We start from the raw sequence: 21,226 nt of genomic DNA on the forward strand, positions 1-21,226 counted from the left end.
CTGGGACCAAAAAACAAAACTGTGGCCGGTAACGATCATTTTTCGTTTCCCCACCAACCTCCTCCTTCTTCCTCCTCCTCTTGAACCCTGGTCCTGGGCGCTCTCCCTGGTCTTGTTTTGCTCAAGGCAAGCATTCTACCACTTGAGCCACAGCACTATTTCCAGCTTTTTTGAGTAGTTTATTGGAGATAAGAGTCTCACTGAGTTTCTTTCCTGGGCTGGCTTCAAACTGCGATCCTCAGATCTCAGCCTCTTAAGTGGCTAGGATTATAGGTGTGAGTCACTGGTGGTGTTTTCTAAAGTGTCCTAATCCTCATTTACTAACTATTGTTATAAGTTCTATTTGTAGAAGTTGTAGTAGATATGAAGTATTTTCATTTTGATAATTTCCTGATGAGTTACACTGTTGAATATCTTTTCACTTGCTTATTCATTTGCATACTCTCTGAAGTGTCTATTCATATCCTTTGTCCACTTTAATTAGGTTATTTGTCTATGTATGTTAGTACTTTCCATTGTGCTCGGAAAGTTCAAGTTTTTATTTGTGACTATTTTTCTGCTTCTTTCTCATTGTTTTGTCTCCTAATACTTTCATTATGTGTATGTTGATGTACTTAATTGTGTCCAACAGTTCTGAGGCTCTGCTCATTTTCCTGTATTCTTTGTTCTTATTAGATTGCAGCCTCTCTATTAATCTATCTTGATGTTCTCTGCTTCCCTTCTGATATCAAATTAACTGCTCAGTTGCTGTAATGAATCTTTCATTTCCTTTATTGTACTTTTTAACTTTAGGACTTCTATTTGGTTTGTTCCCTCTCTCTACATAAATTTGGTAAGACATTGTCATCTTGCATTCTTTCTCTCCCCACTTCCACCCCCAGTGGTTTAAAGCCCCGATTGTCACATTTCAGGGAGTCCACAGACTTCCTGGATTTCTCTGGCTTTAGCTGCTCTGTCTCCTCTGTACCACTGGTCATGTCACTATCAACTATTGCAATCCATTGACCCAGTTAAATTGAGCTTTTTTTCAGGGGTAGTTTGGGTTTTTTGTTTGTTTGCTTTTTTTTTTTTTTTGGTGCCAGTATTGGAGCTTGAACTCGGGGCCTGGATGCTGTCTCTGAGCTTTTGTGCTCTACCACTTTGAGCCACAGCTCCATTTTCTGGCTTTTTGGTAGTTAATTGGAAATTGGGGTCTCATGAACTTTCCTGTCCTGGATCCCCTCAGATCTTAGCCTTCTGAGTAGCTTGGATTACAGGCATGAACCACCAGTGCCCAGATCAGAAGTTCTTTGTGTGGGGTTTGTTTTGTTTTGTTTTTGTTTGTTGTGAGGCTTGTACTCAGGGCTTGGGCATTGTCCCTAAGCCCTTTCGTGCATAAGGCTAGCATTCTACCATTTGAGCCATGGTGCCACTTCCAGTTTTTGAGTTATTAATTGGAGATAAGAGTCTCATGGGGACTTTCCTGCCTGGGCTGGCTTCAAACTGCTATCCTCAGATCTCAGCCTCCTGAGTAGCTAGGATTACAGGTGTGAGCAATTGGTGCCAGGCATCAAAGGTTTTGTTTTGTTTTTTAATTTAATTTTATTGTCAAGGTGATGTACAGAGGGGTTACAGTTACATACATGAAATAGTGAGTACATTTCTTGTTATACTTGTTATCCCCTACATTGTTTTTCTCCAGCCTTCCCTCCTTCCCACCCCACCCCAAGTTGTACAGTTAATTTTAGTCTTATGTGTATTGCTGTTGCATTGGTACACCTTTTATCCTTTGTCTCACTGTTTTGATGCCCCTTCCCTTCCCTAATTCAGATAAATGCATATATACAATACCCAGGGTACCAAAATCAAATACAGTGACAACGGGATAAACCTTAGGAAAGAAAAATGAAAGCAAAAAGAAATAGTTTCACATAGTGTGTTAAAAATAACAACAACAATGAAAAACCTCGTTTCCTTATCTAGGAGTTCATTTCGCTTAGCTTCATCTTTTATCATAGTACGTAGCTATTGAGCTGTTGTAGTTTTTGAGGCAAGTCTTTGAGGTTTATTTGTGTGGGGCTCAAATTTCCCATCCCCCCACTTCACCCAGGGAAATGCCAAATCCCAAATTGTGAAAGACACTCAGCTCTACTTCTCCCACCTGCAGGAGGGTGGAGCGTATCTTTATGGACTAAGCTGAGTTGAGAAAGGATGCCGAAACCTCCCCCGTCCCCCCTCACGTGTCTGGAGTAGATGCAGGACAGAGATTTCGGGGAGCCGGTTTGGATGTTCCACCAGTCTCAAAGAACTTTAATCAGGGAGGGGTTTATATAACAGTAATGGCGGGCAGGAAGAGGAGGGACTACTGAATATTAGCGATTGGCTAATGGGGCTGTCCCTCAGGTGATGTCAACTTCCTCTATGGGCGGAGACCACAGCCCCCCCAAGGACCGGGCCTCTGGGGGTCTTCACCGCCATGATGGCACCCACATGCTCCTGGGGGCGGGGGCTTCTCTTCCGGTTGAAGCCGGAAAGAGGCAGGATGGGCTAGAGCCAGCTGTCCCCTCTTAAAGGCACAGCCATCCCCGACAATTTGGCGCTCAGAAAAGATCTTCTTAGTGGGCTCTTTCCCTGGTGCTCTTTGGCAGACTAGTTGGTCTACAGTTCAGCTTGTTGCCCTTGGAGTGTTACCATCCTCCTCTTAAAGTGCTTTGAACCAAAATCTCCATTATTTTCCAGAGCCCCTCAGGCTTGAATTTGTTTCGAAGGAAGTCAGTTCATTTGTCAGTTCTTGTGCACTACTGCTTCCCTTCTCTATACCTCTGCTCTGGAGCTGGGCACAGGGACACTAGCCTGGTTTTGTTTTCTTTGTCAGACGTGGGGTTTGAACTCAGAGCCTGGGTACTGCTGTCCCTGAGCTCTTTTGCTCAAGGCTAGCACTCTACTACTTTGAGCCACAGCTCCACTTCTGGTCTTCTGGTGGTTAATTGGAGATAATAATCTCACGGACTTTCCTGCCTAGACTGGCTTTGAACTGTGATCCTCAGATCTCAGCCTCCTAAGTAGTTAGGATTATAGATGTGAGTCACTTGTACCCAGCTCTCTCCCTCTCTCTTAAGTCTTCATTTACATCAGTTTGCTGAATTCTCCCAGAATCCAAGGCAAGGATACACATATCAGCTGTGACTGACCCAGGTGAACTTATATAGAAGTTTTATAAAGTATTCTTGAATCTATAACCTCATTCTGGTATTCTCAGCAGCTCACCTGGACCTCCCAGCATCTTAACTTTATCAGCCATCTTAACCATCAGCTGGTGACAGGCCTTTCAAAGTAGCCGGCCACGTGGTCACCTCCCCATGTGGGTATCTTTGTGCTGTGCTGGACTAAGCTATTGTCATTCCAGCATTTGCCTGGTTGTTGGGTCTTCACTCACATTGTCACTTTTGGTCCTATAGGTGGATTTGACATGGAAGTGAAAGGCTGGGGTGGGGAAGATGTTCATCTGTATCGAAAATACCTACATGGTGACCTCATCGTGCTGCGGACTCCTGTGCCTGGCCTCTTCCACTTGTGGCATGAGAAACACTGTGCAGATGAGCTGGCCCCTGAGCAGTACCGTATGTGCATCCAGTCCAAGGCCATGAATGAGGCCTCCCACTCTCTACTGGGGATGATGGTATTCAGGGAGGAGATCGAGCGGCACCTTCACAAACAGGCCTATCGGACCAATAGTGAGGCCTTTGCGTGACATGATTGTGACAACCCCCTCCCCCCAGACAAGCACTATTTATTTAGCCTTAATTCCCATTCCAGATGCTGTGCCTGTTTCTGAGAAGATGTGGTTATTTGTCCATGTTCTTCCTCAGATGACTATAGCAGATCAACTTGCTTAGAAAAGGAAAGAGGCAAGTGTTCCAATGCATAGCCTCAATCTTAGGAGATTACTGCACTACAGAGCAGTTGACAAAATGAAGTATGACTTTTGTCCCCAAAGGAGTTCTGAGTTTGTTTGTGCTGGGTGCCCAAGTTCTGATTGTGTCTGGGTGGAGCAAGGCGGCATGCGGGCTGAGGGCAACTATCAACCATTTCTGGGTGAGAACTTTGGTCAATAGTGTGCAGAATCCTTTTTCACTGAGGCAGAGGAAAAATAAATGACTAATCCAAAATCCCCAATCAAAAAACAATCAAGAGGAGACAGAAATCAACCCCCCTTAACTTCCTGCTTCCTAGCCTGCAAGTGTCTGTTTTGGAACAAATGGGTAACAGAAAGTTAGTTAGAATTTATGGCTTGATTAAGTCAGGTGTGGTAGTATACACATTTCATCCTGGCACTCAGGAGGCTGAAGTGGGAGGATCAAGAGTTTAAATATCCAGCCTAGGCCACTTAATGAGATTCTTTCTCAAAAAAAAAAAAAAGAAGAAGAAGGAAGAAAGAAAGATCAAAATGTGTTATTGCCATGTTAAGACTTAATTGTCCAAGTTGCTGTAGAGTGTCTTGAGTAAACAAGTTCATACGGAAGCATTTAACTGTGGGGGAGTGCAGGGTGCTGTCTGCAAACACCAGCTGACCTGAGTGAGTGCACCTGCGGCACTCTCCAGAGTAGATAAACTGTCTCATATGTATTTATTACCATTTATCTTCTACTGTGCTAGTATTTGCTGTGTCTGTCTTTACAATATTGTAATACCTTCAATAGAGTTTGGTTGAGGAAGTAAAAAGACAGGTATCACTCTGGTTTGAGAAAAGGGAAGGTAGGAATGGAAATATGAGTTACGTGTGTGTGTGTGTGTGTGTGTGTGTGTGTTTGCTGGCACTAGGACTTGAACTCAGGACCCTGGACACGGTTCCTTAGCTTTTCTACTCAGTGGTGGCTCTCTACCACTTGAGCTACACCTCCATTTCCAGCTGTTTGGTGGCTCATTGGAGAGAAGAGTCTCATGGACTTTCTTGCCCAGGCTGGCTTTGAACTGTGATCTTCACATCGCAGCCTCCTGAGTAGCTAGGATTACAGGCATTGAGCCACCAGTGCCTGGCTGAGTTACAGACTGTTTTACAGAAATATATTGCTTACAGATAGAATATTATTTTAAGTGTAAATTATATTAGTGAGGCAAATGAACTAAAAATTATATTCAGATAGGAGTATACTCTACTATTTATTGCACATGGATCTTTTTCCATTGGATCTAGAGATTGGAGACAAGGTGAAAGGTGTACATACTTTTTTTTAAAGGGATCTATTTGTGTAACCTAAAAACTCACAGAAGAAAACCATATTCTTTTCTGCCCAAGCATAGAAGAAAACCATATCCTTTTATGCTCAATCATTATACCAACTGAAATACCACAAATCCTAAATTCTAGGTGCTACATGAATTTCATTTTCTAATATCTTTACAACATAGTATTTGAGTATTTTTTAAAGCTGTATAAAGTATTTGTAAAATAATTCTGGACAGTGTCTCCCTTTGTATGCAGTTATTTATTATGAAGACAAGTGAATTATGGTATTTGAAAATGACAGACCTTAGAAGAAAAGGTAAATTTTACTTTCTTTTTTTTTTTTTTTTTTTTTGCCAGAGCTGGGGCTTGAACCTCAGGGTCTGTGCACTGTCCCTGGCTTCTTTTTGCTCAAGGCTAGAACTCTACCACTTGAGCCACAGCGCCAATTCCAGCTTTTTCTATATATGTAGTGCTGAGGAATCAAGCCCAGGGCTTCATATATACGAGGCGAGCACTTTACCACTAGGCCATATTCCCAGCCCCTAAATTGTATATTTTTGTTTTGACAGAATCAAGTTATTTTAATTTAATTTTTTTGACCAGTCTTGGGGCTTGAACTCTGGACCTGGACACTATGAGTAGTTAATTGGAGGTAAGTGTGTCATGGACTTTCCTTCCTAGGCTGGCTTTGAACCAGGATCCTCAGATCTTAGCCTCCTGAGTAGCTAGGATTACAGGTGTAAGCCACCAACACTCATTTTTAATTTTTAACTAGCTTTTTGGTTTGGTTTTGTTGCCTATACTGGGGCTTGAACTCATGGCCTGGGCACACTGTTAGATTTTTAACTGAAGGCTAGTGCTGTACCACTTGAGCTACAGCTCTACTTCCAGCATTTTGTTGGTTCATTGGAGTTAAGAGTTACAGACTTTTCTGCCCAGGCTGGCTCCAAAACAGGATCCTCAGATCTCAGCCTCCTGAATAGTTAGGATTCACAGGTGTGAGCTGCCAGCACCCAGTTCTTTTACTAGCTCTTGATTTGCAAATCAGTGGAAATAAGCAATAGAAATGTTTTTGGCATTAAATGGTACCAATAAAGTGTTTTATTACCAAAAGTGAAATTATTATGTAAATTCATTTCTTCCTATTTAAAATATCAGTACAGACAAGTACGTGATATTTTGATTGTTCTTTAAAATTTAATTGTAGTTTTAATTGTACTTTAAAAAATAATCAATAGGGGCTGGGAATATGGCCTAGTGGCAAGAGTGCTTGCCTCCTACACATGAAACTCTCAGTTCGATTCCCCAGCACCACATATATGACATATATGGAAAACGGCCAGAAGGGGCGCTGTGGCTCAGGTGGCAGAGTGCTAGCCTTGAGCGGGAAGAAGCCAGGGAAGGTGCTCAGGCCCTGAGTCTAAAGCCCAGGACTGGCCAAAAAAAAAAAAAATCAATAGCAGTGTGCCGGCACTTACTATAAGATCTTTGCCAGTTGCTGGTCCTGTGTTTACTCCACAGGTCACCATCTGATTTTCATGACAATTTTTCACTTGGCTTTTCTTCAAGTGACAATATAAAAGACTTTTCACTTGGTTTTCCTATGTATCCGTATCCAATTTACTGTTTGTTTTGCCTGTTTCTGAATTTATATATTCTACCACACAGTTTCTAACTTTAACTGAGCATTATCTTTGAGGTTCATGCATGTCAGTCTCAAAATTGATTCCTTTTTATGACTAAGTAGTATTCCAGTATGTGACCGCACAACATTTCTTCTGTGTCACTGATATTTGTGTTGTTTCCAGTTTTTTTGTACCATTGTTGGGAGCCATTTGGGTTGCTTATAGTTTTATATTGTTTTACCGTTAACTTTTGCTATTGAGGTGCCATGAATGTCACTATACATGTCTCTTAGAAGCAGGCAAAAATTTCTCTCCGAGTTACAATGCTGTGTACATGTTCAAATTGCTTTCTGTGGTGCTTTTCAGCCCTGGGTGGAGTTCACCCTGCATTCTTGGCTGTACTTCATTTTCATCAGTGTTTCTGTGCCTGTGGAATTCACAGGGACGTGGTTCTTTGGTGCAGGCAGCAAGCCCACCTTGACAGGACTTCAGGTGTTTATGTGAGTGGGGTGTTAGCATCAGCCTGCATTGTGCATCCCAGGAGCCGCAACTTTGCTGCTTCACCATCACCTATTCCAGCCCTCAGGTGGAGGTGAGTGTGATTCCCCATTTAGTCTTGAGAAATTCGAGACTTACAAGAGGTAAATAGCCAGGCACAGTTGGTATGCCTGTGGTCCTATTTAGGAAGCTAAGATCTGTGGGTCATGGTTCAAACCAGGTCAGGCAAAAAAGTCTGTGAGACTCTTACCTCCAGTAGCCAGCAAAAAAACCACAGTGGAGTTGAAGCTTAGGTGGTAGTGTGCCAGCTTTGAGCAAAAAGCCAAGTGAGAGTGCGAGGCCCTGAGTTCAAGCCCCACACTAGTACCAACCACACAAACGCATATTTACTTACCAAACTCAGCTTGGGCATCCTGGCAGGTGACCTTGTGTGCTCCATAAACCATCTCAACACTTGGCAGTCTAGTCACCCACTCTCCCTGGGAGCCTGAGTGGCAAAGGATCAGCCCACAGTCCAGCTGCGGCTGTCCACACCCAGCTAGACTCTGTGCGTCTTGGGCACGCTGCCAGTGTTATCCCGTGTGCCCACACGTGGTTACAGCAGGCAGCAGGCCTGCTGGGCCAGCCCTGCTGCAAAGCGCTCTGTCATCAAGGACAGCTTCCTTTGTGGCAGAGGTGGTCGTGTGCAAATGTCAGACACTGAAGACATGAAGGGAGTCCAGGCATGTGGCTCCTCAGGAGGGAAGAGGCAGGAGAATCATGAGTTTAAGGCCAGCCTGGACAAAGTTAGCAATACTGTCTCCAAAACAAAAGTGGGGGAGGGAAGACAAGAAGAATGGCTCAAGTGGTAGAGCACCCGTGTAACATATGAGGCTCGGGATTCAATCCCCAGTATTACCAGAAGAAAAGTGTGGGCCAGGTGCCAGTGGCTCACACCTATGATCCTAGCTACTCAGGAGGCTGAGACCTGAGGTTCAAGGTTCAAAGCCAGCCCCATGCAAGAAAGTCCATTGTCAACTAACCAGCAAAAAAACACAGAAGTGAAGCTGTGGCTCAAGTGGTAGACCCACCAGCCCTGAGTTAAAAAAAGAGCTCAGTGACAGTATTCAGGCCCTGAGTTTAAGTCTCAGCCCCATCCCAAGGGGTAAGGGGGAAGGATCACCAGCACACAAGCAGGCAGAGAAGAAGAGCAACATGGGTCTTTTATTGATGCAAATACATCCAATCACTCCAGAACCGACACCCTGACACGGCACAGCTTTACACTCAGAGGTCATCTCCAGGTCACAGATCAGGACCTGGGATGCAGCAAGTAGGAGAGGAAAGGACACAGACAACCGCCATAGGTACTAGAACAGAGACCCACGAGGCGCACATGGACTGTAGGCTCTTGGGTTTGTTTTTTTTTAACACAACGTACAGAAAATGGTCTCACATTGTATTCCAAATATATATTCTCAAGTTTGTAGCCTTTTTTTATCTCCAAGACATAAACAAAGCAATATATTTATATATACTATCAATATACAATCCGCACTAGTTAGAATATCTGCAAAGTGCCAGCCCACTGTGACAATACAGTGTTAACTATTCAGTTCCCCAGGCTGAGGGCAACCCAGAGGCTCTCCCCCATGAGGCCTGGCCCCTCCACCCAGGCTTTCCTGGGCATTCTGAGAATTGGGTCCTGCCTGATGGTTCTCCCCCCACCCCCCAAAGCCAGGTCAGGGTGAGGAGTCCCTGGAAGGGAGACAGCATGGACTCTAGTCTTTCTGAAATCAAGGGCCATCCTTGTACAGGGAAGGTCCAGGTTCACAGCAGACATGGGAAATGGAGTGTATTCCTGTTGGGGTGTGGAGAAAACCCAGCGTGGGGTAGTTTCATCTAAAAGGGTTCCAGCAGTGCCAGCCTGGCTGAATCCAAGGTGACCCCAGTAGAAGAGGAGGGTGGTCTCTTCACACAGTGGCTTCACACCCATCCCAGCTGGGCCCGGAAAACTCCAGTGCCACAATGCCCCCAAGGTCATCTTCCATGTCTCTCACTTGAAGAACAATTTGCCAAACATACCCTCTCACAGAAAAAGTATGCTCCCGTGTATTCCCCCACCCCTCCTGGACCCCAGAAATCCCTGATAAAGGAAAATGAAAATGTAAACTTTGATAAGCCCCATACCCAGAAATCCCCTTCCAGAAATGTACACACGAGGCGCCCCTGGCTGCCCAGCCCTTCCTGCAGAAACCTGGCAACCCAGACTGTAAACAGCAGGCGCCTTGTGCCCCGGGCAGAGCAGGAGGGCTGGGCCCCCAGTACCTTCTAAGGCACTAACCCCGACATGACAGACACTGGCTGGAAAGGCATCTGAGCAGGCAGGGCTCATGTTGGTTTTGGTTGGTTAATTTTTTAAAATATTTTTTTCATAAGATGTTAATAATCAAAAGTAGAAAATAAAAATCTACATTTCATTAGAATAAGATGTCATCATGGATATCATCTCCCATGACAATCTTTCCCCTACCCCTTCCCCAAAGCAGGGCCCTGCCCTGGTATTCAAAATAAACAACAACAACAAAAAAAGCTTTCATTAAGTGCCTAAGGTGGATGCATGAAATAATTACCATTTTTCTTCTTCAGAAAAGTTATGTACAAAATAGACCCCAACCGGTGAGGTCTCTTCATCTCCCTCCAGATCACTCAAGACACATGTTCAGCCGGGTGCCATGGCTCACAGCTGCAATCCTCACCACTCAGGAGGCCGAGGTCTGAGGATTCCAGTTCAAAGCCAGCCCTGGACAGACAAATCTGAACTCTTATCTCCAGTGAACCAGCAAAAAGCTGGAGTGGAGGTGTGGCTCAAGTGGTAGAGCGCCAGCCTTGAATGACAAAGCTAAGGGAGTGTGCCAGGCCCTGAGTTCAAGCCCCAGTACCGGCACCAAAGCAGAAACAAAAAGATGAAAACAGCTGCTTCATCCAGCATCTGCAGGCTGTATCCTCAGGCTCTGTTAAGAAGAGTGGTCCTAGGGGTGGACAGGGCTGAAGTCAGGGGCCCTGAGATCCTGACCTGTTCCAAGAGGGCTGGGAGAACAGTCCCACCTCCCACAGGCTCAGAACTCATCAGAAGATCCACCACGCCCCCTCACCCTGATGACCCTCCCCAGACTTAGTGCATGGTGTCCACTGCCTACCTGAGGGCCTTCCAGTTGTCCTTCTCCATGTGGTTCTCAGGACCTTCACTTTCAAAGGAGGCCACGAAGAGAGCTGAGGAGCAAAAAAGGCCCTGTGGACTCCAACCTCCATGGGCAGACCAGTCCCACTCAGCCCTTCCAACTGGCTGGCCAGGAGACTGCAGCCTCTATACGCAGGACAGACTGCAGAAGCTCCCAGGCTACCAGCCAGGGCACTTGGTGCACTCTAACTTTGTCTCGTGTGTGTGTGTGTGTGTGTGTATCCTGGGGCTCACGGCTAGCAGTCAAAACTTGAGCTACACCTCTGCTTCCAGCTTTTTGATGTTTAATTGGAGAGAAGAGTCTCACTGACTTTCCTGCCCAGGCTTTTGAACTATGAGTCTCAGATCTCAGCCTCCTGAGTAGCTTGTATTATAGGCGTGTGCCACCATACCTGGCTTGTCTTCTGTCTTCAAATCATCAGTCTACCTAACCTCATGCACATTGTGTGGGCTAAGGAGCCCCTGGGAAGGGGCTGGGGACTGGGGATCACAATCACATGGCTCCCAGAGAAGCTCTGAGTGGGTGAGGACGCTCACCTTCCTCACTGTAGATGGGCGCCGTGAGCAGGTAACTCTGAATCTTCTTGTCCTTCTCAAAGGGACACTCTATCTGTGTCCATGTCATGAATTCATGGATCTGTCTGGAGATTTCCCAGAATTTCTGAAAGAAGACCAGGGAGATGGTGTCATTTGTCACCCTGACCTTCAAAGCCACCACTGAGGTGGCACTGGTGGCTCACACTTGTAACCTCAGGAGGCTAAGATCTGGGGATCCCATTCAAAGCCAGCCTGGGCAGGAACGTCCATGAGACTGTTAGCTCAATTAACCACTGAAAAGGTCATCAGTGGAGCTGTGTGGCTCAAGTGGTATGGTAGAGTGCTGATAACTTTGAACACAAAAACTCAAGGACAGTACCCAGGCCCTGAGTTCAAGCGCCAAGACTGGCACACAAAAAAGCGGTGGGAGAGGACATAGATCTTGGTCCTAGACTGCTACAACGCGGTGGGGACACTGGCCACAATGGCTTGTGCAGCAGGGGTCCCCAGAGGCCTCCTTGTCCTGCCTCTGTCCAGGTCATCAGGCTGAGGCAGACCAGTGCCTTTCCTTCATAGAAGTCCAGGGGGTCCCTGCGCTATACCCTGAGCCAGGATCCAGCTGCACCCAGAAGTCATGGCTGGTACCCCTGCCCATCAGCTCTGCCCTCCTGTCCTGATCCAGATTCTCTAGGTCACCAGGCAGGGTCTTCATTTCTAAATGGAAATTCTAAATGGGATCTCAACTAGAGTTCTCTAGAATTTCCATTTAGAATGACCACTTCTTGGTCTCTGCCCGTGTCTCTTCAGGCCTAAGCCCTCCAGAGGCCCCCCTCTATGTCTCCATAGTGCGGTTAGCACTAGAACCAGGATCATGGGAATAAGCTTTGTGACCAGGTTATCTGCCCCCCAAAGGGTGGGGACTGCAAAACAAGCAGCCTGGGCCATCCACACCTGCAAGCTCTCTCTAAGATCAGTCTTGGCTGCCTCTGATGGAGGCACATTCGATCACGCTCTGTCCAAGCCAGGAGCCCAAGCAGCTGAGCTCACCTTGAAGTTTATGTGCCCGTTGGGCAGATGGTTGGTGTGGATTTTGTGCAGAAAGTAGATATCCTTGACAAAAAGGTTGAACACTGGGATGACGATCTTTTCTCGGCTGCTGTTGGCCATCTGGGACCTCTGCGTGGCCCCCTGCAGGGCTGTGCGGTAATTGCAGAAATTGCTAGATGGGTCCATGTGGTGCTGAGGGCATAGGGAGGATCTGGTGAACCCACCTGCGTAAGACACACGTACACGCGTGCGCACACATGCACACACACATGATGGAGAGAATGTGCTGTCCCCAGGGTTCCAGGTTGGAGGGGAGTGGAGACCCAGAGGAGGAAGGGAAGACAAGGTGCTGGAGGAGCCTTGAAGCCTCAGGAAAACTAAAGCATCCTGGGCAAGTCCCAGTCACTCACACCTGTAGTCCTAATTGAAATCTGAAGATCACTGTTCAAAGCCATCCTGGCAAGAAAGTCTCTGAGACCCTGATCTCCATTTAACTTCCAAAGGAAGCTGGAAGAGAGCTGTGACTCAAGTGCTAGAGCACTAGCTTTGAGCAAGAAACCTCAGGCACAGTGCCCAGACCCTGGATTCAAGTCCTAGGATAGGAACCAAAGAGAGCCTCCAGGCCTTGCCAGGTGTCCCCTCCTTTAGAATCTGCATAGATGACATATCCCAGTCTTACTCCACAAGACTCAAGTGACTTGAAGGAAAGAAAGAGAGAGCGAAAACACACTGTGCACAGGAGGCTCATGCCCATAATCTTAACTACTCAGATCTGAGGATCCCGGTTTGAAGCCTGGGCAGGAAAGTCCATGAGGTTTTGGTCCAATAAACCACCAAAAGCCTGGTAGCAGAGCTGTGGTTCAAGTAATACAGCCATGAGCAAAAAAAGCCAAGTTGGGAACATGAGGCCCTGAGTTCAAGCACCAGTACCAGCACAAATGAACAGCAACAGAAGCGTCCATGGTCTGGGCCCTTGGTCTGTAGTCTCTGGAGACCCACGAGCATCTCCAGGAGCAAATGCTACCCAAAGACAAAGCCAGCCAAACCATTCAAGGCCAGCAGCATTTGATTCCAAGCTTAGCTGTTTTTGGCAATTTGCTTCCGGTTTCATGCTGCTCTGCCCAAGCAGGGAGGCCAGGGAGAGCGCGGGGGGGCCCCCCCTCCCCCCACAGCTGAAGGCGCTGGAGCCATCCCGTCCTTGCTGCTGCTGGCGCCCCTCTGCCACACAGGAGGAAAGGGAATCCAGCGCCATGTACCTCTAAGACATCGAACTTGGCCGTCTTGACTTTGGACCATGTTTTCTTCAGCCGTGCCACCGGACTGAGGTTCATGCCAGCTGCAGGGACAGTGGGCAGGGGTCAGGGCACAGGGAGGCAGCGCATGGCCCCCCATGCCCAGACACTCACAGATGATGGCCATCATGGAGTTGAAGTTGCCGATGTTGAAACACTCCCGGGCCACATCGATAAAGAACTCGAGCATCCGGGTGCGATGTTTCTTCTTTACCACCTGTAGAGAGGGGGAAAAACTTCAAGCCACCAGGGGACCCCAGGGGCTGAGACCACAGGGCAGTGGGGCAGGGAGGACCTTAGGGACTTGCTTCTGGGCCTTCCTAGGAGATCTGAGGCTGATCTGAGACTGCACAAGGCCCAGACACGTACCCCACTACTGACATCTCCTGTGCCATAAAGGGGGACTGGGGGCAGGCAAGACCCAAGCAAGCCTGCAGGACTGCTGGGCACAAGAGAACCCTCCTGAGGAGAGATCCTTAGCTGATGCTGCTGGCTCACGCTGGCAAGAGTCCCTGAGTGATGCCAGCCTGGGGCAAGAAAGTCCATGAGACTCATCTACAATGAACCACCATAGAGGTAGAGTTGTGACTCAAGTGATAAACTACTCGCCCTGAGCAAAAGGGCTATGGGGGAGTGTCCAGGCCTTGAGTCCAAGCCTGAGTATTGACTCAAAAAAAGAAGAAGAAGAAGAAGAAGAGGAGGAGGAGGAGGAGGAGGAGGAGGAGGAGGAGGAGGGAGGAGGGAGGAGGGAGGAGGGAGGAGGGAGGAGGGAGGAGGGAGGTAAGTCATTGCACTGGGATTTTGGATGGGGTCACTTGAATTTTCATGTAGTCTCCTCTCTGGCTGCAGGCAAGGGGAGCAGGAGTCTGAGCCCGATGGGAATTAGTAGGCACACCCCAGGCCTGCCCCCCCCCCCATGCTTACCCGGCACACCTCGGTGGCCACCAGCATGCTCAGGCAGTTGAACCAGTTGTCATAGGCCTCCAGGCTATAGGTCTTAGTCATGTCCCCTCGGCACTGGAGGGGAGAGTGAGGACCACACAGCAGGTCACCTGGAGTGCAGGGGACCCTGGCTGGAGGTCAGTCCCTGTGGCTGAGCCTGCCCACGGCAATCCGAATCATACCTGCCTCTTCCTAGGCTGTTCCCCCAGAGCAGGGCCGAGCTGGACCCTGGCCGAGCTGGACCCTTGCCACCCTCTATCCAGCACTACCATGCCTCAAAGCAGGCCCAGGATAGTCAGAGCCATGGACCCACCCACTGGAGGCTCTGGGAGCATCTGAGAGAAGCTGACCCACACTGCAAATGGCATGAATGCCAGGCTGTGATGCCAGTCACTCCCAGTGGAGATGCCAGCGTATGCCACAGGGCTCAGCTCACTTACCCTGTGATTATCCAGGGAGTCCATGTGGCTTATGATCTGCATCAGGTCCTCAGGGTAAATGCTGCCAACCCTCTCCTGTGGTGGGAGATGGCCAAAAGAGGGGACAGAACTTCAGGGGCACGTGGCCAAAGCTGAGATCAGTGAGCCTGTACAGAACACAGGCTGGTCCTGGGGCTATAGCAAGAGAGTGGGGCCCTCAGCCCATTACACTGATGCCATGTTCTTGTAGATCTAACATCCAGCACAGAGACAGCCACTGCCTGGATGGTCACACTGTGGCCTGAGACACAGTGGCCAGAATGTGGGCAAACCAGCTCCTGTGGCAGCCATCGCGCAGGCTGGACAGGTCTCTGCCAATCTAGGCTGAGGGGGACATGGGTCCTGCAGTCCTGGCCGGGAAGTAAGGGATGTACCAGCCCTCCCCCAGACCCAGTGCAGACCATGGGCAGCACTGACCAGCTCGATATGGGTCAACTGTTGGGCCAGCACCAGTGGGTCACAGCACACCCCCAGGATATCCTTCTGCACCGCTGGTGGCTTGGCTTTGAGGATGGGCCCTTTCTCCATAGTGGGTGGCCGCAGCTTCTCCCGAAGTTCCTGAAGCTGGTTCCGGGCAGCCAGGGACAACAGCAGGCTCTGTATCATCTGCGCGATTGCCTTCTTCACTGTGCCATTCTCCTGTGGGTCGGAGGTAAGGATGGGGCCACTACGGATGGCATGATCACCATCCACTCCTGCCTTTGGTCTGGGGATCTCAACGGGGGAAGTGGGCGTGGCGAAGGCTTCCTTCCCTAGGGCTGCTGGGAATGGGAGGCCTTGGCTGGTCTGGGGATTTAGATGGGGGGGGGGGGGGGAAGGGGAGGCCCCGGGGCTCCCCTGCAGGGAAAGGGGACTAGAGAGTGGCTCTCCCACGTGGCCTGCAAAGCTGCTTCTTGCTGCCTTCCTGAAGCAGAAGAGCCACACAGGATGGACAGAGCCTTCTCCCCTGGGTGGGAGGGAGCCTGGGCTCTGTGTTCCCAAGGAACTAGGCCTGACCAGCATAGGAGCTCAGTCCAGCAGAGGAGCAGGGCCTCTCAGCCTCTCGGGCTTCTTGTGTCTACTGAAGGCCTGGATGAGGCCAAGAGCTTCAGGAGCCAGGCACTGGTGGCTCACACCAGATATCTAAGGATCACAGTTCAAAGCCAGCTCAGGCTGTCTTATCTCCAATTAACCACCACCAAAAAGCTGGAAGTGGAGGTGTGGCTCAAGTGGTAGAGCCCTGGCCTTGAGCACAAAAACCCAGCACCGAGTTCAAGCCCCAGGATCAACACACAAGCATGCGCAAGCACACAGACACACTCAGGGCAGCCCCACCAGGGCTGAGGGGGAGTCACCTCATCGCACTGAGTGACACGGTGAGTGATGGCCTTGAGCTCGGCCATGGCCTTCTCATCCTGGAAGTCACAGGGGAAGGCCTCTGTCCACTCCTTCAGGAGCTGCACAATCTTGGCGGAGAAAGACTTTAGCTTGGCCTGGAACCGCAAAGTGAGTGAGATGCCACAGGTCAGAGAGGACCCCAAGGCAGCCAATGGCTTAAGTGCCCTTCTCCTCAGACCTGTCGCCCCCATCTCTAGGGGCCTTGTGGACCTGTGGGCCTTTGGGCCTGCAGCTTTGCCACTCCTGAGCCACCTGTGGGACCCCTGATTGTGCACTACCCCCTTAAATCAGCTTTTTTTGTCAAATTCATTTTCAATAATAACAATAATAATAATAATAATAATAATGGAGCTGAGCACACTCATGCCTGTAATCCCAGCTACTCAGGAGGCTGAGATCTGAGGCTCTTGTTAGAAGCCAGCCCAGGCAGAAAGACTGACAGACTCCTATCTCTAATTAACTACCAAAAAACACACAAGTGCTAGGAGTGTGGCTTAGGGGTAGAGTGCTTGCCTGGCACACATGAGGCCCTGGGTTTGATTCCTTGGTACCACATAAACAAAAAAAAAAAAAGTTTAGGTGTGGCTCAAGTGATAGAGTGCCAGCCTTGAGCAACAACAGACAAGAGAGTGAGGTGCTGAGTTTGAACCCATTTCCACCACACAAACACACACACACACACACACACACACACACACAATAATACTAAGAAATCTATAAGAACTAATTTCACTTGCTATAATTACATATTTCCCATCAAAAGCATGCAGTGAAAACCAAGCAGAATTTGATTAAATGAAGCTCGCATGAACATTCTTGATTAAAAGCAGGTGGGTGGTGTTGGGAGGTACAGGAGGAGTGGGAGCCAATCTGTGTCCAGGAGGCCTGGGTCCACCTGCCCACAGCGCCCATCTGCACACAGAGCCTTCCAGGTCACACACACACCCTGCCTGAAAACAGCGCCCTCCAGAACATATCGCCTACCTGCACACAGCACCCTTCAGCACACACCGCCATCTGCACACAGTGCCCTCCAGCACACACCGCCCATCTACACACAGCGCCCACCTGCACACACCGCCATCTGCTCACAGCGCCCTCCAGCACACACCGCCCACCTGCACACAGCACCCTCCAGCACACACTGCCACCTGCACACCCTGCCGATCTGCGCACAGTGCCCTCCTGCACACATCGCTTGACAGTGTCCGCATACTAGTATAGGGACAAAGGTGTGAGGCAACATTGTCCACTGTTCTCTGCGTGCCCGCCTGCATGGCCTCAGCTCCAGGGTGTGGAGAGAAGGGGCACAGAATTCCAGGCTTTAGCCTCAAGCTCCACTGGTTTGCCTACCCAGGCCTAAAGCCTGTCTGGTCCACCATAGCTCTCCTCAAGGCCTGATGGGTTCCTTCCCACACTGGTCACTCCCTGGGCCCTGCCCTCAAGACCCAGCTCTGTGAACTCAGGCTCCCCATAGCTCTACCTGGTCAGCTGCCTGCGTCAGCAGGGAACCCAACCCCCTGGTGCTGTGGCTGGCTGGTGTTTTCCAAATCCCCTGGCACTGAGGAAAGGCCCAGAGTTCAGGCCTTACTCTGCTGCCGCCCTGCTCCCTACCAGCTCTGGAGAGACACCCACCACCTGGTTTTTGTGACAGGCCCTGAGCTCGTGAGAGCCAAGCCCCACGCACCTGCCGCACTGCCTCGGAAGAGGACTGACTCTGAGTCAACCCAAACAATGAAACAGTCCACGCCGGGCCCAATAGCTCACACCTGTAATCCTAGCTCCTCAGGAAGCTGAGATATGAGGATCCCGGTTCAAAACAAGCCCAGACAGGAAAATCCCTGAGAAGACTCTCATTTCCAATTAACCACCAAAAAGTCAGAAGTGGAACTGTGGCAGGCTTATGTGAAAAAGCTAAGCAAGACCCCAAGGCCCTGAGTTCAAGTCCCAGTACCAGTACAAAACAAAACAAAACCCTATCCCTATTTAGGTGATGAGATTTGAACATGAGTGTCCTTCTATGGGCCTGTGTTTTCAATGCTTGGGGGTCCCTTGTTTGGAAGTTTCTAGAAACTTTAGTTGGTGCAACCTAGCTAGAGGAAGTTGGCCCTGGAGGTGCCAACTTTCTTGGGAATTCTTGGGAATATCTGTCTCTCGCCCTTCTTGTCTCTCTTGCTCTCCACACTCTGTCCACCATGAGCTGAGGATGCTTGTTCCTCAGCATGATCTGGCTACCATGATGTTCTGCCCGTGCCTTTGGGGCCAACTGGAACCTCTATACCTGTGAGCCAAAGCAAACAGAAGTCCATCCTCCTGTCAGCTGTTCTCCTCGGGACCAACAGGTGAGGCCTCTACGGGAGCAAGTCCATCCTCCCATTAGCCGTCCTCCCTCAACCGGCCTCAAGAGGCACAGTGACTAACCTGTGAGGCCCCTAGGGGAGCAGGTCACAGACACCCTCCTGGAGGTGGCAGCCACCCATCCTCCTGCAACAGAACACTCACCCCCACTGCGGAGTCCTGCCCAGGGGCAGCCCGTGGCTTCCAGCGCTCAGGGGATGTGCTTAGCGCGGGTGGCTCCCTTTAGGCCCAAGAGACTTTCCCCAAGGCACACCAGGTCAGAGCCAGGCTGCCCCACCCCTTCCTGGGCCACTAGGCTGGGCCCTGGGTCTCAGCAGGAATGACCGAGCTGGGCACTGGCAGTGTTCTCTCAGCATCCTACCTTCTCAGGCCCGGCCTCCAGTTGCTGCCTCTGCTCCAGGCAGATCTGTCCCACCCGGGCCAGCAGGTCCCGGGGAGGTGTGAAGACCCTGGAGCTCAGGAGAAACGTGAAGATGTACGTCCTCTGAAGAAAGGAGAGCAGAAGGTCTGGTCAGGCCTGGCAGGCAGCATGGCTGTGGGATCCCTTGTTCTACCTGGCCCTGTCCCGCACCCCTGTGGGACATCCGAGGCATATGCATGCCCTCCTCACTGCAAGCTTCCCTTTACACTGCACCCCTGGCTTCTCCACTGTGCCCACAGCTCGCTACTGAAGACAGGAGCAAATGCCCAGCCCTCACCCCAGCCCCACTTCCTGCCCTGCATTCTAATTCCTGCCCACTTCCTTCCTCCTAGGAAACAGTTCTATGGACTACAGTAGGTGACAGTGGGCTGAGACTCCTCTGGGATAGATTTATAAGGGTGTCTCAGCTAAGCACTGGCAGCCATGCCTGTGATCCTAGCTAACCCAGGAGGCTGAGATCGGAGGATCCCAGTTCAAAGCCAGTCCGGGCATAAAAATCTGTGAGAAAAATCTGTTATCTCCAACTAACAAGCAAATAGCCAGAAGTGGAGCTATGGCTCAAGTGGTAGTGTCAGCCCTGAGAAAAAGCACTCTGGTCTTGAGTTCAAGTCCCAGCACTGCCACAAAAATACATAGCATTTAAGAAGGAAAAAAATAAGGAAGTTTTTTTTTTTGTTTTTTTTTTTTTGTTTTTTTTTTTTGCTGCTGGAGCATAGGACCACTGCCTGGCCAGGGGTGGAGGGCCACAGTCCTGCCCTGAGCTTCTTTGGGGGCTGATGAAGCCCTTCCTTCAAGCTCTGCCTCTTAGCTCTCAGCAGGTGTGTTTGCATGACCAGTACCAAAACAGGGCTCTGACCAGTTACAGGAGAGTGGATAGTGAGATGAGTTGCAGAGATAAAAGTGGCCACCAGGTGGCAAGGTCGAGCTGAGAGCCACAACTAGGAGAAAGCTGAAGGGTGGTGATTCTTCATTTCTGTGTGTGTGTGTGTGTGTGTGTGTGTGTGTGTGTGTGTGTGACAGAGAGATAGAGACAGAGAAACAGAGGGAGAGACAGAGAGGTGTGTGTGTGTGTGTGTGTGTGTGTGTGTGTGTGTGTGTGTGTGTGTGTGACAGACAGACAGAGTGGGTCCTGGGGCTTGAACTCAGAGCCTGAATGCTGTCTCTTAGCTTTGTTACTTAAGGCTGCACTCCACCAGTAGAGCCACAGCTGCTTCTGGATTTTTGGTGATTTATTAGAGATAAAAGTTTCACAGACTTTCCTGCTTGGTCTGGTTTTGAACTATGACCATCAGATCCCAGACTCCTGAGTAGCTGAGAGCACAGGTGTGAGCCACTGTGCCCAGCATGGTGATTCTTGTCTGATTCCTTCATGCTGCTCCTGAGGCCACAGCCACCACATGACTGCCAGGCGGGCAGGCAGTGCGGGCAGCCAGGGCCAGGCCTCATGGAGGACGTCTGCTCACTCGGGCCCTGCTCCTCAGTGTCAGAAGGAAAGCCTTGGGTGATAGGGGACCACTTCCTCTGTTTCCAGAATGGCAGGCACTGCCCAGAAGTGAGGGGGAACGGGCTACCGGAGAGCAATAAAGCCCTCAGGCCACGGGATGGGCGTTGTCTTCTGCCTTCTGGACTTGGGATTGTGAACACACCAGCTTCTCCGCCCAGCTCAGGACAGGGCTCCTGTCCAGGGACGTGTTGGATGCCATCTGAGCCTCTGGGCCCTGGGCTGGCCCTGAGCTCTGTAAGCCTGCCCCTCCCTCTGCAAGGGTCCAAGACACTTTCCGGTCACCTCCACCCAGGCCCAGGCACTCACATCCGGGTAATAGTCCACTGTGGGGACCAGATGCTCCACCAGAGCCTCCAGGGACCCAGAGATGAGGCGTCCATCTTGGAAGATGAGGTCCCCAGGGCCGCTGGCCCCGCCTCCTCTTTCCCCCATGCCAGGGCTGGCCTGTCCACTACAGCTGGGCCCGATGATGCTGGAGAAGACCACAGACGTCTGGGGCATAGCTTCCTGGAGAGAAGAATGAGAGCATGAGGTATCCAAGTGCCCCCACACTGTGACATCCCACGGAGGCAAAAGCCCACAACACCCAAGGGCAGGTGGGTGGCTGTCCTGTGGCGCCTCTGTTGTATCTGTGTCTGAGCAGTGCTCCTTCAGCATGCTCCACGAATGCCAGGCCTCACTCCAGAGGCCTGGACACCATCGGCTTCCTGAGGTTACATC

General features: G+C 50.0%; 2 protein-coding genes across 4 annotated transcripts in view; one reads left to right on the forward strand and one right to left on the reverse strand.

The window, feature by feature from the left end:
* Positions 1-20,106, forward strand: part of Csgalnact2 (chondroitin sulfate N-acetylgalactosaminyltransferase 2) — a 55,440-nt gene extending 35,334 nt beyond the window's left edge. For 2 of the 3 annotated variants that reach the window (XM_048339245.1, XM_048339247.1), the window contains exon 8: positions 3,438-4,842. In XM_048339245.1, the coding sequence (XP_048195202.1) occupies positions 3,438-3,730 (293 nt within the window). In that variant the 3' untranslated portion in view covers positions 3,731-4,842. Of the gene's footprint in view, positions 1-3,437; positions 4,843-20,056 lie in introns of those variants that run through there. The other variant, XR_007209969.1, reaches the window with a different exon arrangement.
* Rasgef1a (RasGEF domain family member 1A) lies at positions 10,181-21,015 on the reverse strand. The gene is made up of 12 exons (XM_048339249.1): positions 20,813-21,015; positions 18,943-19,065; positions 16,181-16,318; positions 15,264-15,485; positions 14,808-14,882; positions 14,350-14,442; positions 13,540-13,642; positions 13,390-13,469; positions 12,134-12,325; positions 11,087-11,210; positions 10,509-10,581; positions 10,181-10,340 (listed from the first exon to the last, which is right to left on the reverse strand). Exons 1-12 carry the CDS (start codon positions 21,005-21,007, stop codon positions 10,316-10,318), a joined length of 1,443 nt encoding a protein of 480 aa, XP_048195206.1. The 5' UTR covers positions 21,008-21,015; the 3' UTR covers positions 10,181-10,315.
* Positions 21,016-21,226: the final 211 nt, after the last annotated feature.

This window comes from Perognathus longimembris, chromosome 2, assembly GCF_023159225.1.
Source record: "Perognathus longimembris pacificus isolate PPM17 chromosome 2, ASM2315922v1, whole genome shotgun sequence".
NCBI lineage: Eukaryota > Metazoa > Chordata > Mammalia > Rodentia > Heteromyidae > Perognathus > Perognathus longimembris.

Coding starts and splice junctions, on each gene's coding strand:
- Rasgef1a (XM_048339249.1), bottom strand. CDS start 21,007: ATGCCCCAGACGTCTGTGGTCTTCTCCAGCATCATCGGGCCCAGCTGT. Junction 19,066..20,812: donor CAGTGGACTATTACCCGGAT/GTGAGTGCCTGG, acceptor TCCTTTCTTCAG/AGGACGTACATCTTCACGTT. Junction 13,470..13,539: donor CTCCATGATGGCCATCATCT/GTGAGTGTCTGG, acceptor CTGTCCCTGCAG/CTGGCATGAACCTCAGTCCG.